General features: G+C 42.7%; 1 protein-coding gene across 1 annotated transcript in view; it reads left to right on the top strand.

Annotated features, from left to right (window-relative positions):
• The window catches only part of LOC119947969 (methylthioadenosine phosphorylase), a 56,557-nt gene extending 49,080 nt beyond the window's left edge, over positions 1–7,477 (top strand). Inside the window, exons 7-8 of the mRNA XM_038769690.1 lie at positions 51–173; positions 6,854–7,477. Of these exons, the coding sequence (XP_038625618.1) occupies positions 51–173; positions 6,854–6,892 (162 nt within the window). The 3' untranslated portion in view covers positions 6,893–7,477. The remainder of the gene's footprint in view (positions 1–50; positions 174–6,853) is intronic.
• Positions 7,478–14,068: the final 6,591 nt, after the last annotated feature.

The raw sequence follows: 14,068 nt of genomic DNA, 5'->3' as shown, positions 1-14,068 counted from the left end.
GGGTTGAGGATTAGAGTTGCTAATGTTTTTATTTGTGACCACATTTTTAGGTTTCAGTTGATAAAGTCATGAAAATTTTGAAAGAAAACGCAAATAAAGCCACCAGCCTGCTTCTTACGGCAGTTCCACATATAGGAAGCCTAGAATGGACAGAAACCGTACAGAACATGAAGGTAAGCCTCCAAAACCAGCTTTGGTTGCATGGGCCCTGCGTCCAAAGAGAAGAGTTGGAAAAGGGAAGAACACTGAAATGTTTTGAAGCATTTCATGTTAACCAACTTAAAACTCATTCATTCAGTCATATTTATTGAGCACTTACTGTGTGCAGAGCACTGTACTAAGCACCAGGGAGAGTACAGTACAACAATAAGTAGACACATTCCCTTCCCACAATGAGCTTGCACTCTAGATGTAACATGAAAGAAAAATTAAGTTATTGGGGAATATATTTGCAGAGTTAAATAGGCTAGTAGTAAAAGTTGCTAGCCACTTTGCATGAGTGTAGTTGAGTACAGGGAGACCAAGGCCAGAGAGTGTGACTGGTTCTGGGCAAACCCTCACCACTACTGAAAAAAACAACTCAAACTCTTGTCTTGCTGGGGGTGAGGTGTACTATAATCTCCCAGTTAGAGAAGCGTCCAGCCAATAGACAACTCTGCTGCTTGTGCATTACGTTCAAACTCCAAAAGGAGCCTAGTCACTAAGGAGAGTTTGTGTAGCTATTATGGACCCAACTTCACTTCCCGTAAAGTGTCATTAGGAAGACCGGTCAGAAAACCGCAAGTCCTTCAACAAAGGAACAAGCTGTGAAACATAAATGTGTCATTGTAAAAAATAACGTTTGCCTGTCCAATCAATCAGTCAATCCTATTGTCCATCCAGACTCCAGCTGAGCCAGCCCCTCCCTTCCCTAAAAAGGGGAAGAAGACCCTAAGGGAGAACACGTCATTGCAGTCGGTCCTTGGCAGCACTGCCCCTCCTGGCCACCCAGACCCCAAATGAACCAGTCCCTCCCTACCCTAACAGAGCAGGAGGAGAAGAAGCCACTCTAATAATATTTAGAATGTTGTGACGAATGTGGCAGTTAATAATAATTAAAAAATAGTATTTGTTAAGCACTTACTATGTGCCAAGCACTGTTCTAAGTGCCAAGGTAGATACAAGTTAATCAAGTTGGCCCCAGTCCCTGTCCCACATGGGACTCACACTCTTCATCCCCATTTTACAAATGAGGCAACTGAGACCCAGTGAAGTGACTTGCCCAAGGTCATACAGCAGACATGTGGCAGAGTTGGGATTAGAACCCATGTCCTTCTGACTTCCAGGCCCATGCTGTATCCACTAAGCCACACTGCTTCTCAGTTGACAGAGCTTCTCCATAGTCCAGCGCTTAGAACAGTGCTCCAGCGCTTAGAACAGTGCTTTGCACACAGTAAGCACTTAACAAGGCCCTCCTGAGAGCTCACCTCCTCCAGGAGGCCTTCCCAGATTGAGCCCCTTCTTTCCTCTCCCCCTCGTCCCCCTCTCCATCCCCCCGCCTTACCGCCTTCCCCTCCCCACAGCACCTGTATATATGTATATATGGTTGTACATATTTATTACTCTGTTTATTTATTTATTTATTTATTTTACTTGTACATTTCCATCCTACTTATTTTATTTTGTTGGTATGTTTGGTTCTGTTCTCTGTCTCCCCCTTTTAGACTGTGAGCCCACTATCGGGTAGGGACTGTCTCTATGTGATGCCAATTTGTACTTCCCAAGCGCTTAGTACAGTGCTCTGCACATAGTAAGCGCTCAATAAATACGATTGATTGATTGATTGATTGATTAACAAATGCCATCATTATTATTACTAAGGGAACACCCTGGAACTGACGGTTTTCCTTCTTCCCTTTGCTCCATGCACTCTTCCTCCCTCCCTTCACTATGTGCCAGTACTCCACTCCCATTGCCCCCCTCAAACCTCCCATCCCCAAGACATAGTCCTCCTCCTATCCCATACCTCCCCACCACACAACTACAGTTCTTTTGTAGCCTATGCAACCCCTACTCCATCTTGAGCAAATCCCCCTTTATCCTCAACCTTTCTGGCCTGCTCCTTCCCTTTCCTCAATGTCACCAACAAGATATGTTTCCCCTGCTGCTTTCCCTCAAGAGGGCCAACCTCCCAATCCTCCAGACTTCTGGACGAAAGGACCAATATATTGTTCCTTCCACTCCCTCAGTGCAGTTTTCACTCCATCTTGTGTGTTCTCCCCGCCACCCCCAATGTACTTTTTCTGCATTCAAATCCCATATTGTCCACCATATGGGGCTCAGCCAGTGTCTCTCTTCCTGTTTACTCCCCTCCAGAAAAAGCAAGGGTCCTGGGTGTTAGAGGACCTGGGTCCTAATTCCAATCCTGGCCCCCTTGCCTGTTGTGTGACCTTGGGCAAGGTCTCTATGCTTGTTTCCTCATCTGCAAAATGGGAATTCAATGCCTGTCCTCCCCCTTAGACTGTGAGCCCCATGTGGGACAGGGTTTGAGTCTGACCTGATTATCTTGTATCTATGCCGGCACTTAGCACAGTGTTTGGCACAGAGTAAGTGCTAACAAATGACTACAATTATTAAGTCTTTTCCACCCCTCAAGCCACCAGCAACCTCTGAGGGAATCAGTCAATCAATGACATTTATTGATAGCCTATGTGCAGAGCCCTGTGCTAAGTGCTTGGGAGAGTACAATAGACTAAGTAGACATGATCCCTGCCCTCAAGGAACTTGCAGTCTACAGGAATTTGGAAAGAGAAAGGGGCTAAAGGGAGGAAAATTGATAATTCTACAACTCCTCATTGTTTAGGAGAATCCATTTGTAAAAAAAAGACCTTTTTCCACAAACCTTTTCTTTTTGGTGAGCAGCTAAGTGGGAGGGGTGATGTTAGGGGAGAAGGGAGAACGAAGAATCATGAGAAATGAATGAATTTTAATGATGATGGTGGCCACCTGTATGTACAGTGTCAGAGAGGGAGGGAAAGGTAACTGATGTCTGCTTCAATTCTGCCCCACCCTCTCAGACGTTGCGCATTTGAGGTGGCCATCTTGAGAAACTCCATTTTAGAAACCTGCACTTAGCTAGCACTTCCAGGTTAGATACCCTCTTCCTTCCAGCTGCCCACCAGGCGACCAGTGCCAGTCTCAATCTTGCCTCCTGCAGGAGCTTTCAGACTCAGCAACAATTTTGAAGATGGCAGAGATCCCAGTGAACCTAACAGAGCAGTAATTTTATCTCTCTCCCAGAGTGTCTTGGTCTCCCCTCTATGTATCTGGGCTTCTGTTGTGTATGTACAAAGCAAGCGGTGGGTTTGCTTATCTTTATTTGTGTACTACTGTATGTGTTGTTCTGGTTATACTTCCGCATGGTGACATGACAATATTAAAACCTTGGTCAAATGCTCCAACTGTCAAACTCAATAAGACCAGTACCCAGGAGGGTTTTAGGACCCATCTATCAGATTAGGTTGTTTTAGCAACAAGAATTACTCCAATATCCAAAATGATCAAATGGTCATTTGTTATAACAAATAATATTTCTTGCCAAATTGTACTTTCCAAGCACTTAGTACAGTGCTCTGCACACAGTAAGCGCTCAATAAATGCAATTAATGAATGAATCACAGAAAAATTCCTAACAATAATTCACACTGTCAGTTGATCAGTCAGTGGTATCTGCATGCCTACTTTGTGCAGAATTCTTTATTGAGTGGTTCAGAGAGTAAATTAGAAATAAGATGTGGTATGTACAGTAGTCACTTTATTGGAAGCAGCGTGGCCTAGTGGAAAGAACGTGGACTTAGGAATCAGAGGACCTGGGTTCTAATGCCGGCCCCATCATATACTTGCTGTGTGACCTTGGACTAGTCACTTAACTTCTGTGCCTCAGTTCCCTCATCCGCAAAATGGGAGATTCAATACCTGTTCTTTCTCCTTCTCTGATAGACTGTGAGCCCCATGTGGGACCTGATTATCTTGCATCTACCCCAACGCTTAGTACAATGCTTGGCACATAGTGAGTACTTAACGGTGCCACAATTGTTGTTGTAATTATTATTACTATTGTTATGTAACCTTCAAACAATAATTCACATTGTATTAGCAACAATAAAACAGTAATTTTCCATAAAAGTTATGTAGACAAAATCTTAGCACAATATAGAAGACAGTGGAGACCGTCAGTTCTCTTTCCACCTCAGGTTCTCCTGAAGAGGTTGGTAATGTTTTTTGATCATTGTCCTTAATACTCATGGGGAGTAGTCTGAGTTTTCTTCTCTGTTTCTACCTCTACCTGTAATTATGACCACATTCCCTCGCATTTTATAGGGAACACTTACTCCCATCCTTCTTTTCTCCTAACTGCCATAATGATAGTGATAGTAGTCTGGTATTTGGGTGCTTATTGTGTGTCAAGCACTGTACTGAGTGCTGGGATAGATACAAGATAGGTCCCATGTGGGGCGTACAGTCTAAATAAGAGGGAGTACAGATAATGAATCCCGATTTTGCACGAGGAAACTGAGGCGCAGAGAAGTTAAATAACTTGGCCAAGGTCACACAGCTGACAAGTGGTGGAGCCTGGATTAGGACTCAGGCCCACACTCTTTCCACTGGACCACGCCAGCTTCAGTCACTCACTCATTGATGGTTTCTTTCCCTTTGCCTTCAAGCTTGTTTATGTCTTCCCATACTGAAAAAGGCTTCTGGATTCCACTGTACGCTCCTGCTGTCGCCCCATCTGCATGCTCACATTCCTAACAAAACTCCTGGAACGGGTTATATATGATCATCTACTTAGAGTGTGGACCCCGTGTGGGATGGGGATTGGGTCTGGCCTGATTATTTTGTATCTATCATAGGGTTTAGTACAGTGATTGGCACAAATACCCCAATTAATATCATTATTATTACTATTATTATTATCTCACTAGCTCTGACCTCACCCAACCTGAAATATCTCATTTCATCTTGCCTTCAGGACATCTCCTAATGGCTAGCCCTCTGATGCCTTTAACTCACTTAGACATGTTGAAATCTGAACTCCTTCATCCACCCTCCCAAATTCTAACTTTCCCATCACAGTTGACCCTACCACCATTCACCCTGAAGGCACAATCCTAGCATTATCGTTGATTCCATGCTCTCTTTTCAATTCTCACTGTCAGTCTGCTTCTAAATCCTGTCATTTTTTCCTTCACATTTCCTGGATCAGTCCTTTCCTCCAACCAAATGGCCACCGCCCAGGTCAAGGTGCTTGGCAAATCCCAGCTGGCTATTGCATTAGCCTCCTGGCTAGTCTCTCTTCCCTCTCCAGCCTGGGCTTCACTCTGCTGCTTGGGTCATATGTCTAAGACTTTGTCCTGCTCATGTCTCTCAGCTCTACGAAAGCTTCCAATGGTTACTTATTTGTCTCCGCATCAAACAGAAATTCCTGGCCATTAGCTTTAAAGAACTCTATTAAGTTCTCTCTGTGCTCTCTTCTATTACACTCCACCTTATGCTCTTTTGTGCTCCCAAAGCTCACCTTCCCAGAGTACCTCATTTTTGACTCTCCCACCTCTGCACCTTGCCTCACACCCTTTCTCCTGCCTGTTACTCCCTCCCCCTTCAAATCTGCCAGATAGGACACTTTTCATCTTCAAAACCCTTCTGAAATTTCTCCTCATCCTCCTCCAAGAGCCTTCTGCCAGTTAATTTTTCTTCTCCCCAGGTGATATCCTCCCTACTGTCACTTTTGCACCACTCAGCACTTTGTCACTCACAACCTCAACTCCCCATTTCACTGTTGTGCATACTCTATTTGAGCACCTCTTTATCCTGTTTGTAAACTATTGTCCCTGCCCAATTGTAAGCTCCTTGAGGACAGGAATCGTATCTAGGCAGAGATCCAGTCTAACGCTCTTGTACTCTCCCTAGCACTTAGAACAGTGCTCTGCACAGAGGCACTCAATAAACACCATTGATTAATTGATTGATCTGTTTCAATCTGTCTCCAGCTTCATCTACATGGGTTTGTAGCAGTGGCCCTTTCTTCTGTTTTCCAGATTTGCAAATCATTTATGTGATATCTGGTGTGCTTATAAATGTTTATGCTTGTGTGTAATAACGTAATTGGAATTGTGTTACTTGATGTAACTACAGTAATAGTCATTTGCATAAAATTGTAAAGGCAATATGGCTTTCTCCTGAAAAAGTACATTTTGCCTAATGAGGGGATTAGTTTCTAAAGGCAACTCTTGTTTTTTCTAGTTACTGGAACACAATTTCTTTGCTCGCATAGTAGGTCTCCTAATGATCTTCCTGTGTTGAGTTCATGAAATAAACATGAAATTTGAGCTCTGCTGCTTCAACCCCGTGATTGATTCTTAGCCTAATAACCAGTAGGCATTGTGCTCTCACACGTTAATTCTCACATCTGCATTTCCTTCATCAATCTCCTGCTTTTGCTTTTAACTAATAATCTTCAATGTAGAAACAAGCAGGACTTTACAATCTGAACAGTGCTAGTTCCCTTCTCGTCCTCTACACTCAGATATGAGGCAAATGTTAGCGAGCAGGAGCTTTAAACAAATTACCATGGGTTTTCATATTTCACTCAAGTTCCCCACCTTCTTCGGTGCTTCCCCACTCATGCACCCTCCCTCACATCCAGGCCCCCCTCATATACCCAGAAATACTCATCTGTTGCTGTGGATTGGGAGCAGACACCAGAATGCATGTTTTGCCAAAGAGGTGGCTCTGAATAATCAGCCAGAAAGATGTTCGTTTGTTTAGCTTACAATCGTGACAGCTCATTAATGGTTTTTCTTCTTTATTTCAGAATGTGGTCCAGTTCTCGGTTTTGGCTCCAAAACATTGAAATGGCCTGGGTGTCCAGATGAGATTCAGAATCTTGAATCAGAGTCTAGATTACTCGAATGAGAGAATACCACAGTTTTCTGGAAACAATTATTTGCTGGGGGCTACTTTTATCAGGGGTGGGTTGTTACAGTTAAGTTTCTTGGGCGGGGACTTGCCACATTGAAGATCTTGGTATTTCTGCTAATATTTTCAGAAATGGTAAGTTCAGAGAAAGGAAAGAGGTGAAGAACCTGTTTCTTCCACGGCTGAGTTGTAACTGGCCATTTTAACTCTTTAAGGGGGAGTAGCTAATTTTATGATTACTTCTTGGAAAGTTTTGCTGTTGGAAACTTGAGATTGTCTTTGCATATTCTGTAGCATTACAGAAGAACAAAGTAACGTAGTTGGAAAGAATTATACAATGGATGTGTTTAGAAATTAGGAAATGAATGCACATTGCAGTAGCATAGGCCATTTCAGTCTTTGAATATTTCACTTTTTTTAAAGTTGCTAGTGCTCATCTGTAAAGATTCATTACTGATATTTTGGATTGGTTGTCTTACTTATTTTTGTAAAATAAAATCAATTTTCTGTCATTCACAAAGTGTGGACTCATGTTGAATTTGGAAATGGAGTACTGAATGTGCCTTGGTTGTTTTAACTCAGACATCCATAGTAAGCCCATTTTGACTTGATATACTGCCCTAAGTTTTCTGTCACCAGAGACACATTTGCCTGTTTGAGATTGATGAGGTTATTTTAAGTGGAACTTTTGGATGGTTGTCTCAGTGTTGTCATGTGTATGTGGTACAATAAAAACCTAAAATCCGATGCCACCATATGTTACTAGTAAAAATCAGAAGACTTTAACAGTAATTGAGGAAACTAGTTGTTCTCTAGGAAGGCCTAGTAATCATAGCAACTCTTGACAAAAGAGTAGCAGCATGGTGTAGTGGAAAGAGCATGGGCCTGGGAATTAGTGGATTGAGGTTCTAATTGCAGCTCTGATATTTGCCTGCTATGTGACCTTTGGTACGTCATTTCTGTGCCTCAGTTGCTGCATCTGTAAAATGGGGATTAGATACCTGATCTCTCTGATCTGACTGAATTTTTTCTACCTCAGCACTGAGAACAGTGGTTGACACATAGTAGGCACTTAACAAGTACCAGATTTATTGTTATTATTTTTAATTTAATAAACACAAATTTAAGGCATGATACCTAATATTTACTGCTTTGTTAGCAACAGCTACATATTCCTTAGTAAAAACTTTAAAAAACATAAAAATTAAGTGAACCCAAAGAAGATTACAATTAAACATTTTTATGAATAATTATTTTGTAAAATAAAGTAAGAATTGATAGAGAAGCAGCATGGCCTAATGGAGAGGGCATGGGCTTGGGGGTCAGAAATACCTGGGTTCTGATCCTGACTCTGCCAGTTGCTTGCTCTATGACCTTGGACAAGTCACTTAACTTTTGTGCCTCAGTTTCCTCAACTGTAAATTGGGGATACTTGTTCTGCCTTCTACACAACCTGTGAGCCCCATGCAGGACAGATTGTGTCCAACCTGATTGATTTGTACCTACCCCAGTGTGTCAGGCAGTGCTTGATGCACAGTAAGCGCTTAACAACTGCCATTAAAAAATACATTGACAAAATGTATGTTATGTTTAATTTGCTAAAACTTAACTGAATATTTTCACAAAGTGATTTTTTAAATAGTTGCTGAAAGGACTATGCATAATACAAAAATACAAAATAGATGCATAATACAAAATACGAAAATGTTCATATTTGTTTTTGTATAAAGTGCTGCTTTGATTCTTTGAATTACGCAGGATTTTCTATGCTACAAAAGAAATAATACCTATAGAATAATAGGTATTGTTCTATGGATCAACAGATTGTAAAAGAAGTTCTAAACTAGGGCCCACGTATCACTGGACTGAATAAAATGGACAGAACTAGATAGAATTGGCAATAATCAGTTTTAACTAGTAGCAATTCTTGTTAAGGGGTTTGTGGTAAAACCTAATTGTTACTTTAAAAAAAAGCAGCAAATACTAGGTGTCCTGCCATAAATTCATGTCTTTACTGAAAGTCGATGCGATTTGTAGCTTTTCTCTGAGAATACTATCTATGATGGTTGAAGTTTCTAGTTTTTACCAGTAACAACCAGTATTAAGGAATTTCTGGCTTTTCTGTAGCCAGCCCCTAATCAGATTCACTGTTGGTAGAATGTGTACAAATTTTTCTTCCAGGTAATAATCTGGTGCTAGTCTCTGCTTAATAAACCGAATAACCTCCTGCTTTATTTTAGCTCTGTAAACAACATTTTGTGCTTCTTCTGGGACTTCTGAAATTTAAAAATATCACAATTGTTTTCACCTGAAGGGCAAACCAAAACTACCTAGAAATCAGTTAAAGATTCTGTCAAGTAAAAGATTTCAGGTCAAAGTGTTTTAAAAATAGAAACTGGAGGTTGTATTTGCTAGGCGAGAAATCTAAGTAGTTCAGACAGTAAGTGATTGAGTTCAGGACCAAAAAAACCCCCAAATCCCTTTATAATAAAATAGGGCTATCCCCAGGATCAGACCCGAGGGATCAATCAAAAATGATTCGAAGTAGAAATGGACTGAATAAAAGTCAGTCAATCAATCAATCAATGATATTTATTGAGTGCTATGTACAGAGCACATAAGTTCTGAAGAAATAATGGAAATGATAGGATTTTAACAATGTGGGAAATGTCATTCTTCCTTCCCCAGGAAGCTGGTTCTCTGTCTTCAATTCCACATTATTTCTGTGGCCTAGTGGAATGAGCGTAGAACTGAAGAGTAGAACTGAGAGTCAGGAGACCACAAATTCCAATCTTGGCTCTTCCACTTATCTGCTGTGTGACCTTGGTTAAGTCACCTAACTTCTGCATCAGTTTCCTTTCCCGTAAATGGGGATGAAATACCTGTTCTTCCCCCTTGGACTGTAAGCCCCATTTGGGACAGGGACTCTGTTTAGTATAATTATCTTGTATCTAGCCTAGCACTTTGGACTGTGCCCATGGTTCAAAATACAATCACTATTGTTACTGTATTATTACTATTATTTCTCTTGGTAAAGACATTAAATTTGACTTGCAAATCAGTTAAAAACAAATGAACACCCTCCTCTCCCCTCCCTCCCCATTTCCTCCCTCTTCTACCATTCCTGTCCCTTGATTTTTGGGTCCCTGGCAGGATTTCCTAGTGACTAGAGCACAGTCCTGGAAGTCAGAAGGACCTGGGTTCTAATTCCAGCTCTGCCACTTGTCTGCTGTGTAACCTTGGGCAAGTCACTTAACTTCTGTGTCTTAGTTACCTCATATGAATTGGGGGTTACAACATAGGAGATATGGACTGTGTCCAACCTGATTAAGTTGTACTACCTCATTGCTTAGTATAGTGCCTGGCACATAGTAAGCATATAACAACTACCTTTTTAAATTTTTTTTTAAAAGTTGCAGTCCCAAACAATTTAAAAGCAGTGTGCATATTCAACTGCTCCTCCCCACCACCACCACCATTCATTCGTTTAATCGTATTTATTGAGTGCTTACCGTGTGCAGAGCACTGTACTAAGCGCTTGGGAAGTACAAGTTAGCAACATATAGAGACGGTCCCTACCCAACAGCGGGCTCACAGTCTAGAAGGGGGAGACAGACAACAAAGCAAAACATATTAACAAAATAAAATAAATAGAATAAATATGTACAAATAGAGTAATAAATATGTACAAACATATACATATATACAGGTGCTGTGGGGAGGGGAAGGAGGTAAGATGGGGGGATGGGGAGAAGGAGGTGGGGGAGAGGAAGGAGGAGGCTCAGTCTGGGAAGGCCTCCTGGAGGAGGTGAGCTCTCAGTAGGGCTTTGAAGGGAGGAAGAGAGCTAGCTTGGTGGATGTGCGGAGGGAGGGCATTCCAGGCCAGGGGGAGGGTGTGGGCCGGGGGTCGAAGGTGGGACAGGCGAGAACAAGGCACAGTGAGGAGGTTAGCGGCAGAGGAGCGGAGGGTGCAGGCTGGGCTGTAGGAGAGAAGGGAGGTGAGGTAGGAGGGGGCGAGGTGATGGAGAGCCTTGAAGCCGAGGGTGAGGAGTTTTTGCCTGATGCGTAGGTTGATTGGTAGCCACTGGAGATTTTTGAGGAGGGTAGTAACATGCCCAGAGCGTTTCTGCACAAAGACGATCCGGGCAGCGGCATGAAGTATAGATTGAAGTGGGGAGAGACAGGAGGATGGGAGATTGGCGAGGAGGCTGATGCAGTAATCCAGTCGGGATAGGATGAGAGATTGAACAAGCAGGGTAGTGGTTTGGATGGAGAGGAAAGGGCGGATCTTGGCAATGTTGCGGAGGTGAGACCGGCAGGTTTTGGTGACGGATTGGATGTGAGGGGTGAACGAGAGAGTGGAGTCGAGGATGACACCAAGGTTGCGGACTTGTGAGACGGAAAGGATGGTAGTGCCGTCAACAGTGATGGGAAAGTCAAGGAGAGGGCAGGGTTTGGGAGGGAAGATAAGTTCAGTCTTGGACACGTTGAGTTTTAGATGGTGGGCAGACATCCAGATGGAGATGTCCTGAAGGCAGGAGGAGATGCGAGCCTGGAGGGAGGGAGAGGGAGCAGGGGCAGAGATGTAGATTTGGGTGTCTTCAGTGTAGAGATGATAGTTGAAGCCGTGGGAGCGAATGAGTTCACCAAGGGAGTGAGTGTAGATAGAGAACAGAAGGGGACCAAGAACTGACCCTTGAGGAACCCTACAGTAAGGGGATGGGAGGAGGAGGAGCCCGCAAAAGAGACTGAGAATTTATGGCGGAAGAGATAAGAGGAGAACCAGGAGAGGACAGAGTCTGTGAAGCCAAGGTTGGATAGCATGTTGAGGAGAAGGGGGTGGTCCACAGTGTCGAAGGCAGCTGAGAGGTCGAAGAGAATTAGGATAGAGTAGGAGCCATTGGCAGGCCATGGGTTAGCCACACTGACTGTCCCAGTGGAATCCTGCCCCTAAAATGCAAAAATGGAATCTGGTGGCGTTGAACTTCAGTGGCTGAAGATATATATTATCATATAGAGAAGCAGCATGGCTCAATGGAAAGAGCATGGGCTTGGGAGTCAGAGGTCATGGGTTCAAATCCAGACTCCACCAATTGTCAGCTGTGTGCTTTTGGGCAAGTCACTTCACTTCTCTGTGCCTTAGTTCCCTCATCTGTAAAACGGGGATTAAGACTGTGAGCCCCACGTGGGACAACCTGATCACCTTGCATCCTCCCCAGTGCTTAGAACAGTGCTTTGCACATAGTAAACGCTTAACAAATGCCATCATTATTATTATTATTATGTAGAAGGCTATTTTTTTATTTTAATAAGCCTTCTTTTGTGAACCTGTGAATCTGACCTCATGTGGTGGTTCTTCAAGGATGGGATATTAGCCACTCAGCAAACACTTTCATGTTCTCCACTCTATTTTATACCTGTTTTGTTATGTTCAGAGAACATAATTCACCCGAGCTGTCAATCTAGCCTTTTTCAAAAGCACTAAATTAACTTTTATAAGGATAGAGAAAAGTCTGACTGATGACAATAAGAGGTAAATTTAAGGTATTGTTTCTATGACATGTCACTGGTCCATGAAATATGAGAACTTCATCAAACAGAATTCAAAACTTTTAGGTAAAATAAATATTTTTTTTTCAGAGGCACGGAATATACCTTTTCAGATGCCTGTGAAAAAGATAATTGAAGAGTTCAGATTATCCTTTGAGAAGATGTCTTAGAGCATTTTGGATCCAATCAGGCTTTGTTTTAAGTAAGAGAAGGTGAACTCTCACTGGATCTAGGCAAAACTACCAATTTCCAAAGCAAAAATAGCTCTGCAGTCAAAAATTCCACTTCTCCACCTGGAAAAAAATATTCTTTCTGAAATGGAGGCCTTCCCAGACTGAGCCCCCTCCTTCCTCTTCCCCTCCTCCCCCTCCCCATCCCCCCCGCCTTACCTCCTTCCCCTCCCCACAGCACCTGTATATATGTATATATATTTGTACATATTTATTACTTCATTTATTTATTTATTTTACTTGTACATATATATTCTATTTATTTAATTTTGTTAATATGTTTTGTTGTCTGTCTCCCCCTTCTAGACTGTGAGCCCACTGTTGGGTAGGGACCGTCTCTATATGTTGCCAACTTGTTCTTCCCAAGCGCTTAGTACAGTGCTCTGCACACAGTAGGCACTCAATAAATACGATTGAATGAATGAATGCAAAGCTGTTTTTGTTATAAGCCAGCAATTTATTTAATGGTTGGTTAATGAGTTAATGGTGTGTGTCTGAGTTGTCTCTTCCTAAATTCAGATGAGTCACAGGCAGTTGTGCTACTGTGCAGATAAAGCTTGTAGGTAGTACTAATGCTAATAATGGCAATTATCAAGCGATTACTATGTGCCAGCACTGGGGTTGACATATTTAGTTTAGACATAGTCCCTGCCCGACACTGGGCTCAGCATTTAAGAGGGCGCACCTCCATTTCCCTTCCACCCCCACCCCTTCTCCTTTCCCCGTTTCCCCTCAGGTCATCTTTTATACCACTTAAAAATCTCCAAGAGAGTTAAACTCATCACTGTATTAACCACGGCCATGGGCCGGTGCTTCCTGTCCACATCATTGGCAGAGCCAGCAGCGAATCTGACAAAAGCCAAGGGGAAAATTGGCAAGAACCGGACCCCAACCTCACTTCCCAAACTGAGGTCTCCCCAGTTCCTGCCGAGCATCGGAGCATGCTGCAGTTACTGGGCCAAACAGGGCTTGGTATACAGAATGTTTGCGGGCATAAGAAGCAGCATAGCCTCGTGGAAAGAGCATGGACTTGGGAGTCAGAAGACCTGGATTCTAATGCTGGATCTGCCAATTGCTTGCTGTGTGGCCATGGGTAAGTCACTTAAATTCTGTACCTCAATTCTGTTCTCCCTCCTGCTTAGACTGTGAGCGCCCCATGTGGGACAGGGACTGTGTCCAACCAAATTGACTTGTCTCTACCCCAGGGCTTAGAACAGTGTTTGACACACAGTAAGCGCTTAACAAATGCCATAAAACAAAGTTTGTTCCCACCTTAATAATAATAATAATCATGGTACTTGTTAAGCACTTACTATGTGCCACACACTGTT

Source organism: Tachyglossus aculeatus, chromosome X4 (genome assembly GCF_015852505.1).
Source record: "Tachyglossus aculeatus isolate mTacAcu1 chromosome X4, mTacAcu1.pri, whole genome shotgun sequence".
Classification (NCBI taxonomy): domain Eukaryota; kingdom Metazoa; phylum Chordata; class Mammalia; order Monotremata; family Tachyglossidae; genus Tachyglossus; species Tachyglossus aculeatus.
The sequence above is the reverse complement of the archived record's forward strand: the minus strand, read 5'-3'. Positions and strand labels throughout refer to the sequence as shown.